At 42.1% G+C, this 25,774-nt stretch overlaps 2 protein-coding genes across 23 annotated transcripts in view; one reads left to right on the top strand and one right to left on the bottom strand.

Annotated features, from left to right (window-relative positions):
- Positions 1-7,513, bottom strand: part of armc8 (armadillo repeat containing 8) — a 107,003-nt gene extending 99,490 nt beyond the window's left edge. For 5 of the 20 annotated variants that reach the window (XR_013499562.1, XM_078228770.1, XM_078228774.1 and 2 more), the window contains exon 1: positions 6,038-6,122. Coding sequence is in view for 8 of the 20 variants with exons in the window: in XM_078228770.1 (XP_078084896.1) it covers positions 6,038-6,082 (45 nt within the window). In the remaining 12 variants the exon portion in view is untranslated. Of the gene's footprint in view, positions 1-5,227; positions 5,339-6,037; positions 6,229-7,297 lie in introns of those variants that run through there. The other 15 variants (XM_078228773.1, XM_078228771.1, XM_078228788.1 and 12 more) reach the window with 9 other exon arrangements.
- Positions 7,127-25,470, top strand: dbr1 (debranching RNA lariats 1). 3 transcript variants are annotated; one of them, XM_078228792.1, is made up of 9 exons: positions 7,127-7,273; positions 10,060-10,388; positions 10,676-10,800; positions 11,447-11,527; positions 12,271-12,356; positions 19,800-20,024; positions 23,153-23,233; positions 23,475-23,620; positions 24,414-25,470. In XM_078228792.1, exons 2-9 carry the CDS (start codon positions 10,192-10,194, stop codon positions 25,099-25,101), a joined length of 1,629 nt encoding a protein of 542 aa, XP_078084918.1. In that variant the 5' UTR covers positions 7,127-7,273; positions 10,060-10,191; the 3' UTR covers positions 25,102-25,470. The 3 variants fall into 3 exon arrangements, with proteins under 3 accessions (XP_078084918.1, XP_078084916.1, XP_078084917.1); XM_078228790.1 differs by lacking the exon at positions 7,127-7,273 and adding an exon at positions 7,557-7,688; XM_078228791.1 differs by lacking the exon at positions 7,127-7,273 and adding an exon at positions 7,679-7,956.
- The last annotated feature ends 304 nt before the right edge of the window (positions 25,471-25,774 follow it).

Here is a 25,774-nt window from a genome sequence, read left to right as displayed (position 1 = left end):
TGAACTTCATTTCTTTTGCATTATCAAGACAACTGAAAATGTTGAAAGCTTGCTCGATCAGCAATATTTACTCTGCAAAGAAAACTCAATCATTCCAACTTAGAATTCAAAGCAGGCCCATTAATAATCAGTGTTTGGGTGGCTTAAGTTAGATTGTGTATCCTTTTGAAAGTGAATGATACATTCCACAACTGGAGAGAGCTGAGCAAACAGATTGTAATCAGGTTCCTGAACTGTAATCAGCAATTTTATGCAGAACTTTAACTAAACAATGGTTAACTGGAAGATTATTTTACAAATATTGCTATTCTTTCTTTCCTACATAAAACAATAAATGCCCTTGTGCATCAGAACTGCAATGCATAATCTCTATTCCAGGAGGAACATGTGTGAAACTCCAACAATTTTGTGAAAATACCAAATGTCTCCGAATAGTCAAAATTACATTTATACAATTTTAATCAATATTCTATTACTAAGGAAGCTCAGTAATAAAAATGCATTAACCAGTGTTTTATCTCATATTGACCCATTGACGATGAGTGATAGAAAGGAAACAGCTCATACTTTTTCTTTACTGTGAATATATTGTGGCATAAAGTAAGCTTGCATCAAAAGTAACCTAGTAGTAGGAACATTTCAAAAGCTGTACAACTAAATGTATAAATAAATTAATCCTCTCTTATCAGTGTGTCTAGTGTTTCATATGGCAGTATCCTAGCAGAAATGTGCCATTATAATATTATGCATTGAGTTTGAATATTACAGTAGGCTCAGATTAAAGAGCTAGGGATCAACATTTACAAGGTATAACTTGCTTTTCTCAAAACTGCTCTCTTCCTTTACTGAAGAAACTTATTCTTCGCAGGCATACATGTTTCAACACCACCTTCCCGAAATGCCTATTATTTAAGAGAGTGCCTTGATCACTGAATCGTTACAGCATAGGAGGTCATTCAGCCCACTGTCTGTATCTGCTCTCCAAATGACCAATTGGCCATTCAACTGCAAAGGCAATCACAGGTTAAGATTGCAGTCAACTTTCCTTTCTCTAACTTGAGGTACTGAGGCTAATTAAAGTCAATTAAATACTAGAAAGCTGCTCCAACCTTCAAATCCCTTTGCTGCATAATTTAGATAATTTATAACAATCTAGCTGGTCAAGGCCAGGCGTCAGAAAAAAAGCTAGGTCACAGTTCAAATTTCAGAAATCCTGAGCTGGGAAATGTGGGCCTACAAGATCCTGAAGCACCACAGCTGCAATCAGTGGCACAGTGGTTAGCACTGCTGCCTCACAGTCATGATGTGGAGATGCCGGCGTTGGACTGGGGTAAACACAGTAAGAAGTTTAACAACACCAGGTTAAAGTCCAACAGGTTTATTTGGTAGCAAAAGCCACACAGTACCAGGGTTCAATACCCAGCTTGGATCACCGAGTGTGTGAAGTCTGCACTCACTCAGTTCACCCTGTGACTGTGCGAGTTTCTTCCAGGTGCTCCGTTTCTTCCCACAGTCCAAAAGATGTGCTGGTTAGGTGCACTGGCCATGCTAAATTCTCCCTCAGTGTACCTGAGCAGGCACTGGAGTGTGGCGGCTAGGGGATTTTCAAAGTTACTTCATTGCAGTGTTAATGAAAGTCTATTTGTACATTAATAAATAAATCAAGTGATCCTCATCTTCACTATATAGCATGCAGTGTATTTTGTCACCAGCAAACAGCTGACAGGGGGAATCTCAAAACACTAGATTCTTATGTTATATTTATTTATTTTGCTAACACAGTAATTCCAAACTGAAATGTTTGCAAAAAGCTGGAAAAAAAATCTAATTGGTCATTTTCTCCACTGAAAACATGAAATTATTTAAATGCAGCCCAACATTATTACCAAAATGCCACCATAATATAGGCTGGTAAATCAGGTTATTAGTAAGAACTAACACTCCTCAAAGCTTGCAGAAACACAAGTATATTTAACTACAAAAAAGACTTTTATATAGCACGATTCACAACCTCAGGACAACACATGGCTCTTCATAGCTATTATTGTACTTTTGAACCATAGTTACTGTTGCAATGTAGAAACATGACAGCCAACTTGCACATAGCAAGGTTCCCAATCTAGCTGGTCAAGGACAGCATAGCACCTTTAACATAGATGTCTAAGACCCTTTACAGAGGCATTATAAAGCAAAAATACAACATTAAAGTACATAGAGGTATCAGGGCAAATGACCAAAAGCTTGGTCAAAGACGTAAATTAAGGAGTGTATTAAAGAAGGAAAACAAGATGTAGAGGAAGTGAGATTTAGAACCATAGAATGGTTACAAGCACAGAACCTGTTCGTTCAGCCCATCATGTTTGGGCCAGCTCCATAGAGTGAATTCCAGAGCTGTGGGTTTAGACAGCTGAAGGCATGGCCACCAATGGTGGAACGAATAAAATTGGAGATGCTCAAGAGGCTGAAATTAAAGAAACACATATCTTGGAGAGCAGGGGGAGCCAAGCCATTGAAGAATATAAAAACAAGAATGAGAATTTCAGAATCAAGCCATTTCTGAAGAATTCTGGGAGGTTACAAACACACAAATGAGGACATCTGCAGCAGATGAGCCGAGTGGTAATGTTATGGAAAAGGCAGTTTTAATGAAGGAAGATCATCTTGGGGTCAAACATGACTTGTTGCAAACACTCTGGTTCAGCCTCAGACAACTGTTAGGGAGGGCACTGGGAGCAGAGTTTATGGTGAGCCCAAAGGCAATGGATGGTTTCAATATTTCCAATATTTAATTGAAGGAATTTATGCTCATCCAGTTCTAGGTGTTGAATAAACAGTCTAACAATTTAGGAACAGTGAAGGGGTCAAGAGAGCTGTTGGTGAGGTAGAACTGGGTGTCGTCACCTTACATGTGGAAACTGACATGTTTTTGGATGCTGCCACCTGGAGGTAGCAAGTCGATGAGAACAAAGAACAACAGCACAGGAACAGGCCCTTCAGCCCACCAAGCCTGTGCCAATCATGTTGTCCCATCCAGTCCTACTGCCTGTATCCCTCTATTCTCCACCTGTTCGTGTGTCTATCCAGATAAGACTTAAATGTCGCTAACGCGTCTGCCTAAACCACCTCACAGTGCATTCCAGGCCCCCACCACCCTCTGTAAAAAAGACTTCCTCTGCACATCTCTAAACCATTTCCCCCTTACCTTGAACTTGTGCCCCCTTGTAATTGTCATTTCTGCCCTGGGAAAAAGCTTCCAACAGTTCACCTTATCTATGCCCCTCACAATTTTATAAACTTCTATCAGGTCGCTCCTCAGCCTCCATCTTTCCAGGGAGAACAATCCCAATTGATTCAATCTCTTCTCATAGCTAATATGCTCCATATCAGGCAGCATCCTTGTAAACCTTTTCTGTACTCCCTCCAAAGCCTCCACGTCTGTCTGGTAGTGTGGCGACCAGAATTGAACACAGTATTCCAAATGTGGCTTAACCAAAGTTTTATATGACTAGCATAACTTGCCAATTTTTATACTTGATGCCCCGGCCAATGAAGGCAAGCATGCCATATGCTTTCTTCACCACCTTTTCCACCTGTGCTACCACTTTTAAGGATCTGTGGACCTGTACTCCCAGATCTATCAATGTGTCTATGCTCCTGATGGTTCTGCCAGTTATTTTATAGCTCCCACCTGAGTTGGATCTATCAAAATGCATCACCTTGCATTTGTCCGGATTAAATTCCATCTGCCATTTCTCCGCCCAATTTTCCACTTTATCTATATCCTGCTGTATTCTCTGACGATCTTCATCACTATCCGCTCGCTACTCCAGCAATTTTAGTATCATCCGCAAACTTGGTAAGTCAGACCAGCTACGTTTTCGTCCAAGTCATTTATATATATTACAAACAAGAGATCCAGCACTGATCCCTGCAGAACACCACTAGTTACAGATCTCCATTCAGAAAAACATCCTTCCACCGCTACCCTCTGTCTTCTATGGCCAAGCCAGTTCTGAATCCATCTAGCTCGTTCACCCTTGATCCCTTGTGATTTAACCTTTGGCACCAGTCTGCCATGAAGGAACTTGTCAAATGCTTTATTAAAGTCCATGTAGACAATCACCTCCTCAAAAAACTCAATCAAATTCATGAGAAATGACCTCCCTCGTACAAAACCATGCTGTCTGTTGCTAATAAGACTATTCAGTTCCCAATGTTAATCGATCCTATCCCCAAGAATCTTCTCCAACAATTTCACTATCACTGATGTCAAGCTCACTGGCTGAGAATTACCCGGGTTATCCTTGCTGCCCTTCTTAAATAACGGAACAACATTGGCCATCCTCCAATCCTGTGGGACTTCACCTATGGCCAACAAGGAAACAAAGATTTCTGTCAGAGGCCCAACAATTTCCTCTTCTGTCTTCCTCAGTAATCTGGGATGGACGCCATCTGGCCCTGGGGATTTGTGTACTTTAATACACCTAACACTTCCTCCCTAGTATACATGACTTGATCTAGAGGATTTACATACCCCTCCGAGGCACCATCAATTGATGTGTCCCTATCCTTTGTGAATACCGATGCAAACTACTCAATAAGAATCTCACCCACTTCCTTTGGTTCTATGCATAATTTCCCTCCTAGGCCCTTAAGTGGATCAACTCTTTCTCTAGCTACCCTCTTATTTCTAACATATGTATAAAATACCTTGGGATGGAGTGGATCAAGGATAAGTTGTTGGGGGACACCAAAGGAGTAGGAAGAAAAGCCATTGATTGCAATTCTCTGGCTACAAATAAATAGATAAGAATGAACTAGGTAAGTGCAGTTCCACACAGTTCGGCACAAAGAGGCATTGCAAAAGGATGGTGCGATATACTGTGTCAAATGCCGACAGACAAGTTAACAAGGAAGGATATCTGTTTTAGGTGTTGGCTCAGGGATAAATATTAGCCAGGACACCGGGGAGAACTGCCCAGCTAATTTCCAACAGTGCCATGAAGTCTTTTACTTCCACTTTAGAGATCAGACCAAAATTGCCTTCAGAAAGACAACATCTCTGTTCTTATATAGGTTTAGTTTCAAATTTCAACTCAGCCTATGGTTTGCTAAGTTTCTACAGGTCAGTTGAACTTTTTTCCACAGGTAAAAGAAATTTGAACTTCAAAGTTGCAGAAGGAAGCTGGACACCACTTTGCTTTTCAATTATTTAGTAAATACATACCTAGAGAAAATTATGTTTGTGAAACAAAACTATGGTTTTTCAGGGATGTAAGGAATGACTTTTTTTACACAGCGAGTGTTAAGAACCTGGGACTCGTTGCCCACGAGAATGCTGAAAGCAGAGACAATAAATAATTTCAGGCGATTGGATGGCTATTTTAGGGAGATAAATTTGCAGGGCTAGTGAAATAATGCCAGGGAGTAGGTACATACTGAATTGCTTGGCATGGATTTGATGGGCAGAATGGGCTACTTCTGAACCGTAAATATCTAAACGAGTTCCGAAGAATCATTGGACTCGGAACGTTATCTGTTTCTCTCCCCACTGATGCTGCAAAACCTGCTGAGGTTTTTCCAGCACTTTCTGTTTCTACTCTCATCAGTTACTCGTTTCTGAATTAAAGGAATTGCGATTCTTTGAGAATGATCGCTGTAGAATAACAAGTGAACATAGATACGAGTAAATAGGTTTCCTCTTCCAATTAAAAAGGATGCATAAAAATAAAGATCAAAAGCGCTTAAATACATATAACCTTTCACAAAGATATTGCATATCTAATATTAAACGATGAGTGAAATGTCGGAAGGGCTGGTGGTTTGTACTTTAGAAAGAGGAAGGTTTACAGTAAATATCAGGCCCAAGCCGGGAGCTGCAGCATGCCGATATTCCCGGAGACTCGAACAGTAAAGGCGAGGAGCTGAGGCGGGGGAACACCCTGCTCTCAGCAGACATGGCGGCCCTTCGCTTTAAGCTGACAGCTATGCCTGAGGAGAGTGACTCAGTGCGGAGTGGAGGGGCTTACATACTCACCGAGAGCACGCTCATCCGCATCGGGGCCTCCAACAGACACGCCATCTTCAGCAGCAGCTAATCCGCCCCTAGAGCCCCTCCCCCCGCACCAAGCCCGGAGCCCCTCCCCCCACTCACCAGTCCGGAGCCCCTCCCCCCACACACCAGCCCGGAGCCCCTCCCCCACACACCAGCCCGGAGCCCCTCCCCCCGCACACCAGCCCGGAACCCCTCCCCCCACTCACCAGTCCGGAGCCCCTCCCCCCACACACCAGCCCGAAGCCCCTCCCCCACACACCAGCCCGGAGCCCCTCCCCCCGCACCCAGCCCAGAACCCCTCCCCCACACACCAGCCCGGAGCCCCTCCCCCCGCACCCAGCCCAGAGCCCCTCCCCCTCCTCCGCAACCAGCTAGCAGCCCCACCCCCCACACCAAGCCCGGAGCCCCTCCCCCACACACCAGCCCGGAGCCCCTCCCCCCACTCACCAACCCGGAGCCACTCCCCCCGCACCCAGCCCAGAGCCCCTCCCCCTGCACCCAGCCCAGAGCCCCTCCCCCTGCACCCGGCCCAGAGCCCCTCCCCCCACTCACCAGCCCGGAGCCCCTCCCCCCACTCACCAGCCCGGAGCCCCTCCTCCCACTCACCAGCCCAGAGCCCCTCACCAAACAAACCAGCCCGGAGCCACTCCCCCCGCACCCAGCCCAGAGCTCCTCCCCCTCCTCCGCAACCAACTAGCAGCCCCGCCCCCCGCCCGGAGCCCCACCCCCCACACCCAGCCCAGAGCCCCTCCCCCCGCACACCAGCCCGGAGCCCCTCCCCCCGCGCCCAGTCCAGAGCCCCTCCCCCCGCACCCAGCCCAGAGCCCCTCCCCCCGCACCCAGTCCAGAGCCCCTCCCCCCGCACCCAGTCCCGAGCACCTCCCCCCACACCCCAACCCGAAGCCCCTCCCCCACACTCCAGCCCGGAGCCCCTCCCCCTCACTCCAGCCCGGAGCCCCTCCCCCCCACACCCCAACCCGGAGCCCCTCCCCCCGCACCTCAACCCAGGGCCCCTCCCCTCCACACCCCAGCCTAGCCGGACCCGGCAACGCTGCAGTGCGCAGCCGCAACACTGCCACCGCACTTTCCACAGTCGCACAACACAAACACGCGAACCCTCACATCATCGACTTTACAGCGCTGCCGGCCACCCTAAGAGCGGCTGTTTATTTATTTCGTATTTTTAAAAAATAAATCGTCGCATCAAGTTAATCGAAAGTGAGGCTTTGAATTTATATTTACCTTATCCATCACCCGCAGATTCGGATAAATTCTAAGTTATTGCTCTGAGATTTTTTTAACAATTCTATTTTCTAGGTATAATATAAATAAGTTCCGCAAAGCGATTTACGGGGAGTTTTTTTTTGTTCAGTTGTTTTTCTCTGTCCGTCCTGTCCCTTTCCTCTGAAAGTGTTGAATGTTGCGGCGTGGTGACACTGAGTTTACTTGAATGGGGGCGGCGCGCGGGGGACGCACGTGCGATGATGCCGAACTCGCATTTGGACGCATGCGCATCGGTACCAAGTTGGGGATTGAGCGCATGCGCCCTGATGTCGAACTGGCGGTTGGGCGGTGTGGTTCCAGGAGCGTGGCCGCGGCGGTGAAACTGGCCGGTGGGAGGGAGGCAGAGCAGGTAGGAAGGAAGCGGCATACGGAGGCTCGGGTTATAGTGTGGGGATGTCACTTCACTTGCTGTTTGATAGCCTTGGGCCCTGGGGGAGGGGTCTTGTTGTTTAGTCCCTGGTGCCACCCTCTATCACCACCATTTTGGATTGGCGGGCTGACGGGCGGTGGTCGCGGCGCAGACTGTAAGATAATGCCCCCAGTAGCCAAATAGCCCACCTCCAGGCTCACACTTGTAATTTACTAGAGGGGGACCAGGGATTGCCTAAACACTCCTCGTAAGTCTCCTAACAGATTCTTGATGGTAACAACCCTGAAAATAAACACTTTGTAGGTGTGCATTTAAATTTGTCAGCTGTCTCACTGATTCCGATTATAAATCTGTGCTTTTGCATATTCAAGTGACTCGTATAATGTTCCCACATTATCTGCCCTGGGTGCACAAATATTGTCCCTTTGTATGTCTACACTATTTGGTCATGACAGCTGTTTTATTAAAGTTACTTTGTTGTTAGTGAATAAATAACTAATTGTTTCTAGTGTTTTCACAGAATCAAAAAGACTTTTATAATTGCTACATTTTATGTTTCTTTCTATTTGGAAAGTCAATTTCACAAAGTTATCCCACCTTGTTTACTCTTAACAGTAACCTACTCTATTGAATCAGGCCCATCGCACACAATCTTCCACCCTGTCCCTGGACTTTTTTACCATTTGCAACTGTCAGTCATTCTTTATAAATGTTTTCCAACTTTTATAAATCCAGCCTAATGATGATTCATCTAGCATGTAGCTGAGGCAGAAAAGTTACTATTACATTCTCATATTTATACTGTTAGATAAAAAGTATAAAGATAGATTATACATTGCAATTGGCTTAGATTCCTGTGAGTTAGAGAGAAGACCTAGGCCAAGGTTACCTGATCCTAATTACTGGAAGTGTGCACGTATGGGTACCAAGTTATAAAAATCAAACTCAGTTGTGAACCTCATCTTGATCAAATTGATTACATTCTTTAGTGAGGTTCATATGAATAATTGCTATTTTGGCATAATACTTACAATTCCGCAATTGTTTCTAACAATGCTGTTAGTTGTGGATAGATTAGATTTTTGCCATTAAAAAAAAATAGTTATAAAGGCAATATTGTATTTGTTTATTTTCGTGTATACTTCAATTTTTAAGAATAAGTTATCCGTCAATTAAGTTCAGGGCTGATTTAAATGATTCAACGAATTGTTTGGATTATAAGCAGCTTTTCTACAGATATTCAGGAATGAAAATTGCAGATTGCTCACCCAACCATGTTCAAATAGCAGGATTTTGGCACAAGAGCAATATTCCTACTGCACTGGAAGTTAACGTTAACAAATTTTAATTTATGTTGTTTTTTGGACACAAAGTAGTCTTTAGACATAGTTCCCATAAGGTTTGTTAGGCATAATTCTAGTTTCTCCTCTTTGGGAACATCTACATCAACAGCATTAACTATTTCAGGTTTATGAGTTATCAATCATAATTAGGCAGGTTCCCTTATTTGTTCTGATTCCTTGTTATTGTTGGTCAGTATTGTCAGCATGTGACTAGCTACATAAAATGTAGCCTGTATTTGATACTGTAACTGCCTTTCTATAGTATGACAATCCTTTAGGATTGCCCCGGGGGGGGGATGCTGAGGGGGTCAAATGGCTTCCCTCTTTTTGCCCCCTCGTTTGACCACAACAGGTTTTTTAAATCTCAAGCCTGGATCTAAAATACTTACAATTGGAGTCATAGTTTTGAACTAACTGAAATGAAACCATTCAGAGATGCAGTTTGGATATTACTGATATTGTTTGCCATGCTTGAAATATAGCTAATGGAATTAAAATTTTTAACTTTTCCTCTAAAACAAATAGAACTATAAATCATATTCCTGGTTGTTAGTATTTTTCAAAGCATTTTATTTCATTTTCATACGAAAGTGTTATTTTCTACAACGTTATAATAATCAAGGGGAGCAACTACATATCTTATTGTTTTATTATCTATAGAACCAGACATGTTTTGCGATTTTGTATTTCTGGCAAGTTATTAAGCTATCAGTGAGGATTGAATTAGTAATACTTGTTCTAATAGTTTGATTCGAAACCAGGCCTAATAGGACACTGACAGTTGTAGGTATTTCACTGTCTGAGTTTAAGCAGTCATATTTTAACTATCAACTCTATTGTCAAATAGTCTTTTAAGTTTCAATTTATAACTGCATTCTATTTTTGAGTCTCTTAATTAACTATTTATTCAACAGCCTGTAAGAAAAATCTTAAAGCTGTATTTGTATATATAGACCTGTAAGTTTAACTTCAGTAATTAATAAATATTGCCCTTTCTTTAATTTCAGAGTCTATGATAGTTTAATTGGGTCAGTACACTGAGACATGAGCGTGCTTAAATAGGGCCCAGGAAGGGAGATTGCTCCTAAAGACACCCAGCTCATTGGAACTTGTAGTGCAAGCTGTTGCACACTGTTACAATGAAGGTAGCAGTAGAAGGTTGCTGCCATGGTGAACTGGACAAAATCTATGAGAGTATTCAGTTTTTGGAGAAAAAGGACAATGTTAAGGTGGACCTCTTGTTGTGCTGTGGAGATTTTCAAGCAGTCAGGAATGAAGCTGACATGATTTGCATGGCTGTACCCATTAAATACAGACAAATGCAAACGTTTTACAAGTAAGTAGGTGTTCATGGTTGTTTTTTCGTAACACTATTTATTTGTCCTTTCTAAGCTAAACACATTGTTTATATAATAAGATTGAATCTCGTCTTTAGGCTGTTGTATTCAAATGCTTTGTTTTTGCTTGTAACATAAAACGTCTTTTTTAAATTTCCATGTAGAATTGTTATAGCTAATGAAAATGTACCTAACCAACAAATTACATAATTTTAAAAATAACTTCTGTTGTATAAAATGGACTGTTTGTGACGTTAAATGGTGTTTGTTGAATTGTTAAATGTAGGTATTACTCTGGAGAAAGAAAAGCCCCGGTTCTCACCATCTTCATAGGAGGCAATCACGAAGCCTCTAATCACTTGCAGGAGTTGCCATACGGAGGATGGGTTGCACCAAACATTTACTACCTAGGTACCAATCTACTAAAGATTTTATGCAATATATATCAATATCCTTGCAACAATTCTAGGCTTCAAACCCAATGTGTCACCTTTAATAGAATTAATTGTTTCCTGACTTTGACTAAGACATGATTATATTATACTTTCCCTGGAAAAATGGTAGCATTGATCTGTAAATCTCTGAAATTATGTCATCAACTTAAAATTGTCGATTTTTAAAATCTAATTAATTGCCCATGCTGAAAACTTTAGTTTCAAAAAATTACTTTCTTTTAGAAAATGTGTTAAATATATATTGATTTAAAAGCAGATTTACAAATTGTAAAATGTTAGTTGACAATTCCAGGTCATTGTGAGTATGATGAGATGGTTAGAAAGAATGACAACATGGTTTGCATCATCAAGGACTTGACAACAAGTTCTGCAGAGCCAATGTCATTATAGTTTCTCTTGCTTTATATTTGTAAGCTATTGTACCCCAAATGACACAGAATTAGAATGGCAACACAGCAATAATTTTAGGGAACTGGCTGATATTTATATTTCTTGTAATGAGGTATGAATATTAAAGGATGTGATGGGGTGTTGCAGATATATGGGCCCCATCTTCAAGGTGTGTTTCTCAGAAAGAATACAGATTTGTTGTTTGTTTCTAGGATATGCTGGTGTGGTGAAGTACCGTGGTGTACGTATAGGAGGACTATCTGGTATTTTTAAGCCACATGACTACAGGAAAGGTAAATTGATGTAATATAGCGAAGCACCTTTTCCCAAATAGTGAATACCAACTAAAAATTGCAATAATCCCATAATGTTTGTCTAGAACAAATATCTGGAGGGTTATCTACAGAAAATTATTTTGTGCTGAATAAAACAGATTCAAAAATGATACATGTTCTTTTCTTTCTTATACATTTGGGGGCATTACTCCAATGAATGGAATTAAGATAAAATTGATATGAAGTCCTGTATGTTGTTAGATTAATATGAGGGTGCGGCACAGTGGTTAGCACTGCTGCCTCACAGCACCAGGGACCCAGATTCAATTCCCAGCTTGAGTCATTGTGTGAAGTAAGCACGTTCTCCCTATGTCTGCATGGGTTTTCTCCGGCTTCCTCCCACAATCTGAAAGACGTGCTAATTAGGTGCATTGGCCATGCTAAATTCTCCCTCAGTGTACCCGAACAGGTGCCGGAGTGTGGTGATTGGGGGTTTTTCACTGTAACTTCAGTGCAGTGTTAATGTAAGCCTACTTGTGACTAATAAAATTTAACTTTAAAGCTTTAGACAAAGAACCAGTGATGATCACGTGGCTTCACTCCTGAAGTTTCTTTGAAATGGAAGCCCAGGACTTTTGTTATTGATTTGGTGGGCAGCATTTCTGGATTTTGTGGAGCATCATAAGGAAAATTTTCTAATATTATGAAAGATGGTCGTCTTTATTACGTTAAAAACTATTGATTTTTAAAATAATTTCCAGGCCACTTTGAATATCCACCATATAGTCAGCAGACATTGCGGAGTGCTTATCACGTCAGAAATATTGAAGTCTTCAAACTGAAGCAGGTCAGAAAACTGAATGTTGTCTGTCATTCGTATTGTTATGTATTTGAAGATTTGATCTGTGAATCCATTGCAATATTCACTTTTTCTAGTTTACTACATTAACACGTTTTAATTGTAACCCTGTAATATCCTTGAGTTGATATAGTAGTGTTTGCATTTGATAGATGTAGTTCAATTATAATATAAAACAGGAAATACTTGTAAAGGTAAGTCTACGGTTGCCTAACTAATTGCTCCAGATTGCAGGACTATTTTCTTCTGGCAAGAAATGTCTTGAATTTACCTAGGGTCTGTCTAGACTTGTATGACTGCTCCAAATCTCCCATCAGTCCTTTTGTTAAAGATCGTTACTTGGGAAGGAAAGCAGAAAGTCCCCCTCTTTTTTGCCCAGAGTAGAACAAGGCTGAACCTGTAATCCTCTCACTCAGTGTCAATTAAGGGATTGCCCAAAGTTATAGACATTCTTTGTGCTAATCAAGGCCAGAGAACAAAGTTCGTGAATAAACAGTGAATTATCTTGTAGGTATTCCCATTCTCCAGTTAATTGGTACACGTGTACACCACTTGGAGGAAGCAGTGATAGTGCCATGGACACAAAATGTACTCTGGATGGGGAACTTTGACACCCATTACCAAAAGTTGCTAGGTAGGATCCCTGCTGGCCAAGTCCTGAAGGTCACATCTATCAGATTTGGCCTGTAGCAGGAATTCTTAAAATGTATTTACAGGATGTGAGCATCACTGGCTCGGCCAGCAATAATTGCCCATCCCTAAATGCCCTCAAGATGGTGGTGAGCTGCCGCCTTAAACAGCTGCAGTCTCTTTAGTGTAGGTACATCCACAGTGCTGTTAGGGTAGGGGTTCCAGGATTTGACCCAGCAACAATGAAGAAATAATATATTTCCAAGTCAGGATGGTGAGTGACTTGGAGGGGAACTTCCAGATGGCGGTGTTCCCATGTATTTGCTGCATTTGTCCTTCTAGGTGGTAGTGTTCGTGGGTTTGGAAGTTGCTACCGAAGGAAACTTGGTGTGGTCCTGCCGTGCATCTGTTATGTGGTACACCTTATAGCCACTGTTCGTCAGTGGTGGAGGGAGTGAATGTTGTCCAGCTTCTTGAGTGTTGTTGGAGCTGCACTCATCCAGGCAAATGGAGAAGATTCCATCACATTCCTAACATGTGCCTTGTAGATTGTGGACAGTTCTTGGGAGTCAGATTACTTACTCACCACAGGATTCCTAGCCTCTGACCTGCTCTTGTAGCCACATTATTTATAAGGTTAGTCCAGTTCAGTTTTGGGTCAACTCCCAGGATGTTGACAGTGGAAGATTCAGGAATGGTAATGCCACTGAATGTCAAGGGGCGGTGGTTAAGTTCCCTGTTGTTGGAAGTGGTCATTGCCTGGAATTTGTAACTTTCCACTTGTGAGCCTAAGCCTGGAAATTGTCCAGGTCATGCTGCATTTGAACATTATTGGAATATTGCAGTCTCTGAGGGGGTTAAGAATGATACTGAACATTGTGCAAAACATCCCCACCTCCGACCTTTGATGGAAGGAAGATCTTGGTGAAGCAACTGAAAATGTTTGCACCTAGGACACTACCCTGAGGAATTCCTGCAGTGATGTCCTGACACTGAGATAACTGACCTCCAACCAACACAACCATCTTCCTTTGTACTAGGTATCACTCTAATCAATAAAATGCTGCTTTGATGTCAAGGGCAGTCATTCTCATCTCCCCTCTGGCACTCGGCTCTTTTGCCAAGGCTTTGCTGAGGTCAGGAACTGAGTGACTGTTGTGGAAACTGAGCGTCAGTGAGCAGATTCCTGCTAAGCTTGATAGCTCTTGGTAGGGAGATAAGTGCAGCTATTTGGCCATAGTGACCACCCAAAAAGGCCAACGTGATGTTGAGAACACCTCTCCGAATCCTTTGGATGGCCAGGTATCCAGACGTCAGGAGATATCCTAAACTATCCTGCTGTATAGTTCAGCTAACTTGCCCCTTCTTCCTTTTTATAGGGTGCCATAGGTGCATAGTGAGACACTGCCAGAACTGACAATTTAGCAGAACTTCCTTGATAACAGCATATCATGGTGGCCTATAATAACATTACCCCTGTCTCCATGGCCACCCCCATCCTGATTATTTCCCAGTCAGTAGGCGGTTTCCTGCTGTTCCAAGACCAAATTCGTCCCACTAATGGTGTGTCACCAATTTGTTTCAATCTGGTTGCAGTCTGGGTAGCTAGGTTCACCTGTATTCGTACTTTATGCGTCTGATTCTGATCTCGGGGGCACCTGACATATTCATGGGCAATTTCTATAGCCGGCCACACCACTCATCAATGTACAAGTCACCCCACCAGGCACCAAAGAAGTAGCCTGCTGTTTTTCCGAGCAGGTGGAAAACCCCCATAGTCAGTGAACCTGTAATTTGCAGACAGAAACTGAGAATAAGCCCCCAGAGATTATCTGTGCCGCTGGTGTGATTATGTACACTGGATGCCCCTGGTACCTCTTTAAATGCCTACTCAATGGCATAATATCAGCATTTACCTTGCTGTTTTGTAGAGGCTCTAAAGTCTGACAAGCACACACTACGTGGAAACTAGAAGTAGCAGTAGACGGCCATTCATTTTGATCATGGCTGATCATCAAATTCAATATCCTGATCCCCCTTCCCCCCTATATCCCTTTAGCCCCAAGAGCTATGTCTAATTTCTTAAAATCAGACAATGTTTTAGCCTCAACTATTTTCTGTGATAGTGAATTCCACATATTCACCACCCTCTGGATGAAGAGATTTCTCCTCCCCTCAGTCCTAAAAGGTTTACCCCGATCCTTAAATTACGACCTCTAGTTTTGGATTCCCCCACCATTGGGAACATTCTTTCTGAATCTACCCTGTTAGAATTTTATAAGTTTCTATGAGATCCCCTCTCACTCTTCTAAACTTTAGTGAATATAATCCTAACCAACTTAGTCTGTCCTCCACATGACAGACCTGCCATCCCAGGAATCAGCCTGATAAAGCTCCGCTGTACTCCCTCCATAGCAAGGATATGCTTCCTCAGATAAGGACACCAAAACTGCACACAATACTCCAGGTGTGGCCTCACCAACGCCCGATACAATTGCAGTAAAACATCCCTATTCCTATACTCAAATCCTCTCGCTATGAAGGTACCATTTGCCGCCTTTACTGCCTGCTGTACCTGTGTGCTTTCAGCGACTGATGCACAAGGACATTATATAATGTTCCGATTCCGAGCAGCATTCCACAGTGCTCACGTATACCAGGCCCTCCTTATGGGTTATATGCCCTTAAAATGGGGATTGTGTTTACTGTCCCCCAGTGATTCAAATCTGTAGCTATCCTTAAAGATCCTGTTGGGATGTACTCTCCTGTGGTACTACCGTGATGAATTTTAGAACTTTTACTGGGCCTCCATCGGGTTGAGTGACCAATTCATGTCTGTCTCAGTGAATGTAAAGAAAATTTAGTTTGTACAGGGAGACAAATAAATGTTGGGGAAATGCTCCCAAGTCTCATCCTTAATATCCAACCAGCCTCATCTATCAGATCTCTGACGAGATTATCACATGCCCGAGCTTTGACTTGGGCCTCAGTAGTCCTAATCGTACCAAATTAACTACTGAGTTTTCACTTTCAAATAATCCTCTGTTATCTCCCAGTATACTTTTTTCCATTTACTTGATTCAGGAGCATTTCTGTAAGTATAATCATCAACGATCCTCTGCAGGTGGACTTTAGCCCAGTTAAACATTCTTAAATAACCTGGAAATATTATAGGTTACCCCTAGGTAACCCCCTACAGCACATCATGCTGCAGAATTTTAGGTTTCCCAATCCTGACTAATCTATCTGGGGAAGTTCTACCGTGTTTGGATATTGGGTAGGTTTTTGATAACTCTGGTACTAAGATAACATCTAACACCAACACGACCAAGTCTATCTATTACATTTGTACATAGCTCTTGACAATAGTGGCCGTCAAGGTCAGGTTCCGTAACATTACATAAATATCTCCACAAACCCTGTATTTGAATCATGTATCCCTTTCATATCCAAATTGTCCTCTGAGTCTTTTTCAGTTCTGAGTCCCATCTCGGAGGATGCTGTACCTGCGTGGACAAATGGCTACCCTATGGGGGAGGCCCACTGGGTTCTAATACTATTCTCCGTCCTATTCTTCCACAGACCATCTACAATCAGGATCAGGGATTCGGATTGGCTTAGCTGGGTCTGCTTTAGTGAAGACCTGTGATTTTCTCTCCGCTTTTCCTCTGTTACTGAATTTAGCAGCTTATGTGATTTTTAAACTTGTCTGATCACGAACCCTTTCACTCTGTTGGTGACGCCTGTGTTACTTTAATAAAGATCGAGAGTCGACTGATGGGGCAATAATTGGCCAGGTTCGATTTGTCCTGCTCTGTATACACAACATATCTGGTCAATTTTCTACATTGCCAGGGATATGCCAGTGTTGTAATTGTACTGGAACAGCTTGGCTAGAGGTATGCCAAGGTCTAGAGCACAGGTTTTCAGTACTATTGACGGAATATTGTCAGGGGCCCATGGCCTGCTGTACCCAGGGCCTTCAGCTGTTTCTCGCTATCACGTGGAGTGAATCAAATTGGCTGAAGAATGGCATCCGTGCTGGGCTCCTCCATTATTGAGAATAGGGATATTTTGTGGCGCCTCGTCCTCCAGTGAGTTGTTAATTGTCCACGACTGGATTTGGCAGGACTGCAGAGCTTAGATCTAATCTGTTGATTGTGGAATCTCCATTGAACCAGGGTTTATCCCCTAGCTTGTTGGTAATGCTAGAGTGAGAGTTAAGCCATGAAGTTACACAATTCTGCTGCTTCTGATGGCCTCATGGATGCCCAGTTGTTCTGTCTGTTTGAAGTCTATCCCATTTGGCATGTTGGAGGTGCCACACAACATGATGGAGGGTATCCTCAAGGTGAAGACAGGACTTTGTCTCCACAAGCACTGTACGGTGGTCATTTCAACTGATACTGTCATGGACAGATGATTCTATGACAGGCAGGTTGGTGTATATGTTTTGTCCCTCTTGTTGGTTCCCTCACCAACTCCCACAGACTCAGTCTAGCAATTATGTCCTCTAGGGCTGGGTCTGTGGTGCTGTTACCAAACCACTCTTGGTGATGGATGTTGAAGTCCTCAACCCATATCGTGCCCTGGCCAAGTGGTATTCAACAAGGAGGAGTACTGATTCATCAGCTGAGGGGGTGAGGTATGTGGTAATTAGCAGGAGGTTTCCTTGGACCTGATGCCCTGAGCCATGTTGAGGACTCCTAGGGCAACTCCCTCCCAACAGTATATCACTGTGCCACTGCCATCTCTGTTGGTGGGTTGGTGGTGAGTGGAACATCATCTGTAAGACATAGTTCCGTGAGTCTGGCTAATCTGTGAGACAGCTCTTCCAGTATTGGCACTAGCCCCCAGATATTAGTTAGGAGGATTTTGCAGGGTCCGCAGAACTGCGTTTGCCATTGTCGCTTTTGGTGCTTAAGTCAATGCCAGCTGGTCTACCTGGTTTAATTCCCTTTCTATTAACTTTGTAGTGCTTTGATACATTTCAGAGACCATTTAACACATTGCTGTGGGCTGAAGTTACAAAAGTGGTATTAGTGAACCAGATGGGTTCCGTTATAGAATCCCTATAGTGCAGAAAGAGGCCATTCAGCCCATTGAGTCTGCACCGACCACAGTCCCACCCAGGCCCTTCTCCCGTAACCCCACATATTTATCTGCCTAATCCCCCAGACACCAGTGGCAATTTAGCATGGCCAATCAACCTAACTTGCACATCTTTGGACTGTGGGAGGAAGCCGGAGCACCCAGTGGAAACCCACGCAGACACGGAGAAAATGTGCATACTCCACACAGTGACCCCAGGTCCCTGGCACCGCGAGGCAGCAGTGCTAACCACCGTGCTGCCCCACTGTCAACATTAGATTTTTAATTTTTACTGAATTCACATTCCACCATATGCCGTGATGGGATTCGAATCCAGGTTTCCAGAGCATTATCCTGAGTTTCGGGATTATTAGTCCAGTGACAATACCACTATCCCGCCACTTACCCCAAGGTGGTGAGTCAAATCAATGAGGGAAATATCTACCTGTTGCAGATGCATCTGACTGTGTTGGTAGCAGTTACCATCACAGTCCTTGTGGAGACAAAGTGTTGCTGTCTGTCATGTTGTGAGGTGCAATACTGCTGTGCTAAACTAGATAGATTTAGAATCGACCTAGGAGCTTAAAGCTGTACATCCATGAAACATTGTGGGCTATTGCAGCAGAATTTTATTCAATCATAAGCTGTAATCTCACAGCCCAGTTTATCCCTCTTTACCACTTCCACCAAGGGGATCAACCCTGGTTTAATGAAGAGCGCAGGAGGGCATGGCAGGAGTAGCATTGGGCAAACCTAAGAATAAGGTGTCAACCTAATGAAGATTCAGCACAACTACTAGCACGCCAACAGCAGAAGCAGCATGCAGTAGACAGAGCTGAGCGATTACACAACTAATGGATCTAATCAAAGCTTTGCAGTCCTACCACATTCAGTGGTGAATGGTGGTGGACAGTTAAATAACTATCCAGAGAAACAGGGTCCACAAATGCCCATATTATATATGCAAATTATGCTTTCTACCAATGACACTTGGCAGTTTGTCAAATATTTATTTGATTTGGAAACGTGGAATTTCCATCTTGTGTTAGCAATAGTTTTTATTTTAGGCAAAGGTATTTTAAAACGGCTCTTCGGGATAAATGCTTGCTGCCCCCTCGCCAGGAAGGACAAGGGCAGCAGGTGCATTGAATCACCATTATTTTCGAGCTCCCCTCCAACCTACATATCATTCTGACTTGGAACTATATTGTCCCTAGGTCACAAACCAGGAATTCCTTTCCTAACAGCAAAGAGTGTACCTACACCAGATGGACTGCAGTGGTTCAAGAGCCACCTTCAAGGGAAGTTAGGGGTAGCAACAAATGCTGGTCTTGTAGTGATGATTACATCCATAAAAAATTCGAGCTCCCTATTCACAAGACATGCAAGCAATTTAACGTGTATTATAAAAGTAGTAATAAACTCTGGACCATCTTAGTAAGTTGTCTTTCTTCTGTGTCTGCATTTCACATCAGAATGCAAAGAAGAATTGAACCACCGTCCTGCTGGAAGCAGCTCAAGGCTCTATTGAACCTTAGGTTTGGACTCCGTCATTCTAAATTTGCATTGAAGAGCTTCAAAAAGAATGTGCTAATCAAACCTACTTGTTTAACTACAGTAAGAAAATTGTCTGAAACTGGCTATCTAACTCAAACGCTTTATCGTCAATTGTTTTCTTTTAAGTTCTTTTATCATATTTTCTATTTTCAGATAAAACAACACATGGACATCTTTCTGTCACATGATTGGCCACGAGGTATCTATCATTATGGTAACAAAAAACAGCTGCTTAAGCATAAGGCCTTCCTCCGCCCGGAAGTTGAAGCCAACACTTTGGGCAGTCCTGCAGCTACAGAGCTTCTGCAGCATCTCAAGCCTTCTTATTGGTTTGCAGCACATCTACATGTGAAGTTTGCAGCTTTAATGCAGCATCCGGTAAGACGAGAGAGGAAAAGTGCAGACTTTATATCTCTCTCTATCTTCATTGCATGTAACAAAATAAACTATATTTGTTGTTTGTGGTGTGAAACTGGAAAAATGACACTGCATTGGTGAAAAATGAGCACGCCTGCTAACGGCATCATTTTCAATATCGCAATAACACACTATGGAAACTAGGAAATTTAACTGAAAGAAGTTAGGCATTTTACAGCCTCTGAATTTATCACTGAGTTCAGTAATTTCGGGTCATAGCCACTGGCCTATTTTTTGTTTATTTTTGGGTGGCAGATGTTGATGATTTTACATTTCCCATTTACTCCTCTGGATACATCTTTTATTTCTTTACTTCTCCCCCCACCACCAGCCTTGCACCATCTCTTCTATCTACCATGCAATCATAGATTCCCCTTTTGTTCTTCCTTTTAACCAGCTGAAAATTTCTAGCATTTCTGATTTTACTTCCAATTTTCAGAATCCACATTATCATATAAGGAATAGAATTTTGTTGTTCTCTTAATGTGAGGAAGTGTTTTAAATTAAGGTTCATTGATCTTCAATAACAGCAGAAATTGGGTGGTTACCAGAATGGCGCAAACTGGTTTATTTTTCCTAGGCAAATGAAATTGTTCAAATACACCCTCTTTATTGAAGATAGGGAGGAAGCAGGGGTTATGAAATGTGTCACATCTACTGGAATTGGTAAATGTTTTTAAATTGAAGGTTAACTTCCAAAAGGGAATTGCATATATATTTAAAGGGAAATTACAGAGCTATGGATTAAGAGAAGGAAAGTGGGATTAATTGGTTGCTATCCCAAAGTGCTAGCACAGGTATAAAGGGCCAAATGCTCACGCAGGTTATTACTGCTGGCGGCGATCTTCACCATCCTGCCAAGCAATGAGAGGAAGTGGTATTATGTAAACGTCTATTGAAGGGAAGAAAGGGAATCATTTTCTCTGTGTTGGAGGCTATCTTAATAGGTTAAAGGATAATTCACATGATTATGAATTGTTGGGAATCATTCTTTCAAACTCCATGTTGATTAACTGAACGCCCTAAGCAGCAGTGGGGACATGACCAGTTTTGGTGTACCCAGACTAAGATAGCACAAAAAAAACACTCTTGGTTGCCATCAAATTCTGGAAAGTGAGTGATCGGACTCTACAATCAAAAATGAAATAGGAATAAAGATCATTACTGATTAAAAATTAATACCCATGTGTGAAACTATTTTTTGAGTATTACCCTACTCATTAAGATAACTCCAGTTTCTGCACTGATAATCAGGGGCGGCACGGTAGCACAGTGGTTAGCACTGGTGCTTCACAGTTCCAGGGACCTGGGTTCAATTCCTGGCTTGGGTCACTGTCTGTGTGGAGTTTGCACATTCTCCTCGTGTCTGCGTGGGTTTCCTCCGGGTGCTCCGGTTTCCTCCCACAATCTAAAGATGTGCGGGTTAGGTTGATTGGCCCTGCTAAAATTGCCCCTTAGTGTCCTGAGATGCATAGGTTAGAGGGATTAGTGAGTAAATATGTAGGGATATGGGGGTAGCACCTGGGTGTGATTGTGGTTAGTGCAGGCTCGATGGGCCCAATGGCCTCTTTCTGCATTGTAGGGTTTCTATGATTCTATGAATCAACATGGATTAACTCTCATGTCAGATGGGGAAGGGGACATCAGCTTGGTTTCCAGCCTGTATTGAAAATGAAGTAGAATTCCATTCCACTGTTTCATGAAGTTGCGTCACAGATCACTTGCAGAGCAAACTGCTTTTCAGTTCCAACACTGTCTTCACCCAACTTCCAAAAAGCAACTCCTGCTGCACTCGTAACTATTATAAATAGCATGTCTGCCATTGAGGTTGCAAAAGATGACAAAAACCCAGATTAAGAAGTTGGAGGGAAGAATACTACCTTGATCAGCTGTACTAGTATAGTCATCTATACCATGTTCAATCAAACTTGATACTGGTCCAGATCTTCTGGTCTCCGGATACACTTGCCTTCTTTTCCTAGTGTTTCAAAAAATGCTTTGAGGCATTTAAACTCTTTAGGTACCAGAAAGCTAATGCCATAAGGAGTGGTGTGGCTTTTGTATGGATCCTCTCTGCTGCTCCCTAGGTATCCTGCATTAATTCGTTCTGCAGGATCCTTCTTTGGAAGATTGCCCTGAAAAATCAGGAAGGCAGGTCCATATGTTTTTACGTGCATATATTTTTAACCTGATCAGGATCAGAAATAGGGTTCCAATCCTGAACTGAAGATTTGGGACTATGTTTCTTCACTTTTCTGAAGAGAAACTCGCAATATATAAAAATAAGTATTGCAGCGGTCCCTCCAGGACAGTGGATAATGTGCCTTGGATAACAAGATCATGTTGTTTGTGCACTTTTTGGTATTAGGACCTACATGTTTACAGTAATTGACCTCCTAGCCTTGTTTATCCATAATTTTGATTCTCCTTACATAAATGATTAATCAATGTGTACTGCGTTACCTCATTCACATACTATAATGTGCAATACTCCTCCTTTGGATAATCTCTGGCATGTATTCAATGGCTACCATGAATTGGAGACAGGTGGAAGAAAGTGGGTGTCCCTTTTCCAGTAGTACTATCATTAAAGTGGTACTCATTAAGCTGCTATAGGATTAGTAATTCTGAAGCCTAGTCTACTAAAATGGAAAACATGACTTCACATCCTACTTTGGCAATTTGAGAAAGAGTTTACTGTTTTCATGCATATGAATTTAAAGCTGATGGATTGTTACAAACAAAACCCACAAGGTTCACGAATGTCCTTCAGAGAACAAAACCTGCTGTCCTTATATGGTCTGGACTTTGTGATTCTAGGTCATACCAGTGTGGTGGATTCTTGATTTTCCTCACTTCATTGTAACAAGCCATTATTAACAATTCAAGAAAGCGGCTTACCACAATTACATCTGGGCAACAGCAGTAGACAATAATTGCCAGCTTGCCAATGCCATTATATTCAGAATTAATTTGAATTGTTTACCAAGGCTCTGATAAGTAAAGAAGATATGGTGTATTACAAGTGTACGTTGATGCAACTTAGCCCACAGCAGGCTTATTCTAAGTTTTCTTTTGTTTCTTTACAGAAGAGTAATGGTGAGCAGCTACCAAAAGCAACAAAATTTCTGGCTCTAGATAAATGTCTCCCTCGCAGAGATTTTCTACAGGTATTATACAACACTTGGCATTCTGACTAGAACCAAATCTCCCATCACAAAATTCTTTCTGCTACTTGTTGAGTGTTTTATTAAACAAGAGGCCAGAGGGGAAAAGTGCAAAAAAATAGTAGTAATAAATTAAGCTTGTAGAATAATTGAATGAAACCTATTGATTTCTACATATGTCTGGCTGCAGTTTACAATTTAGCTAAATGTAATTTGAACTTGCTTTTTTTCCCCTTGACTTTAGATTGTGGAAATAGAGCATGACCCAAATGCTTCTGATCAGCTAGAGTATGATTCTGAATGGCTGGCCATTCTAAAAGCTACAAATGATTTAATTAATGTCACCTCTAAAACATGGAACATGCCAGAAAATAACAGTCTGCATACAAAGTAAGTGTGGCCTACTTGCAGTATTAAACGTGCATATTTTACAGTAAATGTTTCAGAAACATAAATGTTTCTGGGAAATCAGGTTGTTTATGAAATCCATGTGTTTTAAAGCTGAAAATGCACCTTTCTTTTCGATACTAGAATAGAGTCCTCTAATTTTCATATTGACCAAAAGTAATGAAGTTATGTTGAAACTTCATAAAACACTGATTTGGCCTTGACTAGAATATTGTATTCAATTCTGGGCACCATACTTCAGGTGAAGGCTTGAGAGGGTGCAGAAAAGATTTAAGAGAATGGTTTCGGGGATGAGAGACATCAGTTACAAGGAAAGTTTGGAAAAGCAGCATCTGTTCTTTGAGAAGAGACAGTTAAGAGTAGATTTGATAGAAACCAAGGGCAAGAACCTTTGATGACATGAGGAATAATTTTATCCAGTAAATCATTAGGATCAGGAATGCACTGCATAAGAAGGTGGTGGAGGTGTATTCAATTGTGGTTTTCAGAAGGTAAGTAGATGAACACCAGAAAGAAAAGAAATGGTTGTGGTGAAAAGTCAGGAGAGTGAAACTAGCTGAGCTGCTCTTGCAGAAAGCTAGCATGGACACAATGGGCCAAATAGCCGCCTTGTGCTGTAACCATTCTATGATTATTTTAACCCAAACTTAATATACTTTACATGTGTTCAGCTAAGTAAATAGGTTTTGATTTAACCCTTTCAATCCTGTTTATATTAATCTGATATTTTGTGTTGCCTTTGGCAATTGTCTTGATCACTTCTGTTTTGATATAGGTGGGACTACAGCGTGTCTAGCGAAGACATTGAAGAACTGTTGGAAGAGCAAGGCCATAACCTCCATGTCCCCAGTAACTTTAGCCAGACAGTGCCTACCTATGACCCAGCACATCCGCAGAGATCAAGAGAAGCTGTCCATGTGATTAACCCCCAGACAACTGAGTTCTGTGCCACCTTTAGCCTCATTGATCTGAATGCTAAGGTGAAACAGATGGAAAATGAGGGGTTTATGGAGGGAGAGGAAGAGATTGAAATGGACAGTGCTGATAATCCTGAGGAGCCCAGTGATTATACCACAGACACTTCAGGACTTTCTTCCTCCATAAATCCAGATGAAATAACACTGGAAGATGATGACGATGATAATGGGGAGCTTAGTACACATTCCATAGAACCATCACCGGACCACCCCTTTACAGACTTGTCAGCAAATTTCTCTGATGTGAGAGATCTCCCTGATTCTATGATTGTATCTTCTGATGAGACACAGGACTCTGCAACTGAGGAACTGGACAAGTCTGGAGACAGCAGTATGACTGAGGGAGAAGGAAAAAGCACACGCACAAAGGCTGTGAAACGAATTAGCAATGAGCATGAGAATGGAAGCAGTGGAATAAAACTAATTAAGAGACGTAATCAGAGTATATATCGTACACAGAATAATGAGGATGAAGATAACGAATGATTTACATATTGAAGGGATTGAACTTCAGGAGCATCAGCTTCTGTGCACAATTAAGTTTTTAAGATTGACAAGAATGACTTTAGGTTTTCTGTTTTAACATCTGGGCTTCTCAGCAATTACATTATGAAACTTGTCTGATCGGGGTAGAAATAGTGTAGAAGTATATTAAATGTATTTTTAATGTCAAAAATAAATTCATGCATACATTTGTTCTCTAATGAGTTGGTCCAGATAGTGATGGAGTAATCAAATCATTTTATGACTGATACTATCCTTTTAAAGCAAAAGCCATACATACGCACACATGGAAAAAGCTAATATTGTTTTTGTTTGTAAATGTATTAAAATACAGCATTTTCAACAAAATAACCTTTATTCCAGTCTTCGATTACTCTCAACTGACTTTTTTCTTTAGATACGAGAAAATATGCAATATCTTTTTTGAGCAGTCCCTCGGAGTGAGGAAGACTCTTGTCATGACATGTGTAGTCTGTTATAATGAGAGGCCGTGGATTGCAGCTATCACAGTTCTGATTGACCAGAAAATTCACCTGCTGTTACTGCGTGCCATTGGTGTATCAAAGAATCTACACTACAAACATACCTTCCATGGCCATCCAGTCCAGGGGTGAGACTCCAATCTGAAGCCTTCTGGAAGTCCAGATGGTGTAAG

The sequence above is a fragment of the Mustelus asterias genome, chromosome 14, assembly GCF_964213995.1.
Source record: "Mustelus asterias chromosome 14, sMusAst1.hap1.1, whole genome shotgun sequence".
Taxonomy (NCBI): Eukaryota; Metazoa; Chordata; class Chondrichthyes; order Carcharhiniformes; family Triakidae; genus Mustelus; species Mustelus asterias.
The sequence above is the reverse complement of the archived record's forward strand: the minus strand, read 5'-3'. Positions and strand labels throughout refer to the sequence as shown.

What these genes read in the sequence shown, in the direction of transcription:
- dbr1 (XM_078228792.1), top strand. Translation starts at nt 10,192, where the DNA reads ATGAAGGTAGCAGTAGAAGGTTGCTGCCATGGTGAACTGGACAAAATC. An exon ending in CAAATGCAAACGTTTTACAA is followed by an intron (nt 10,389 to 10,675) that starts GTAAGTAGGTGT and finishes TGTTAAATGTAG; the next exon opens with GTATTACTCTGGAGAAAGAA. An exon ending in AAGTCTTCAAACTGAAGCAG is followed by an intron (nt 12,357 to 19,799) that starts GTCAGAAAACTG and finishes TTCTATTTTCAG; the next exon opens with ATAAAACAACACATGGACAT.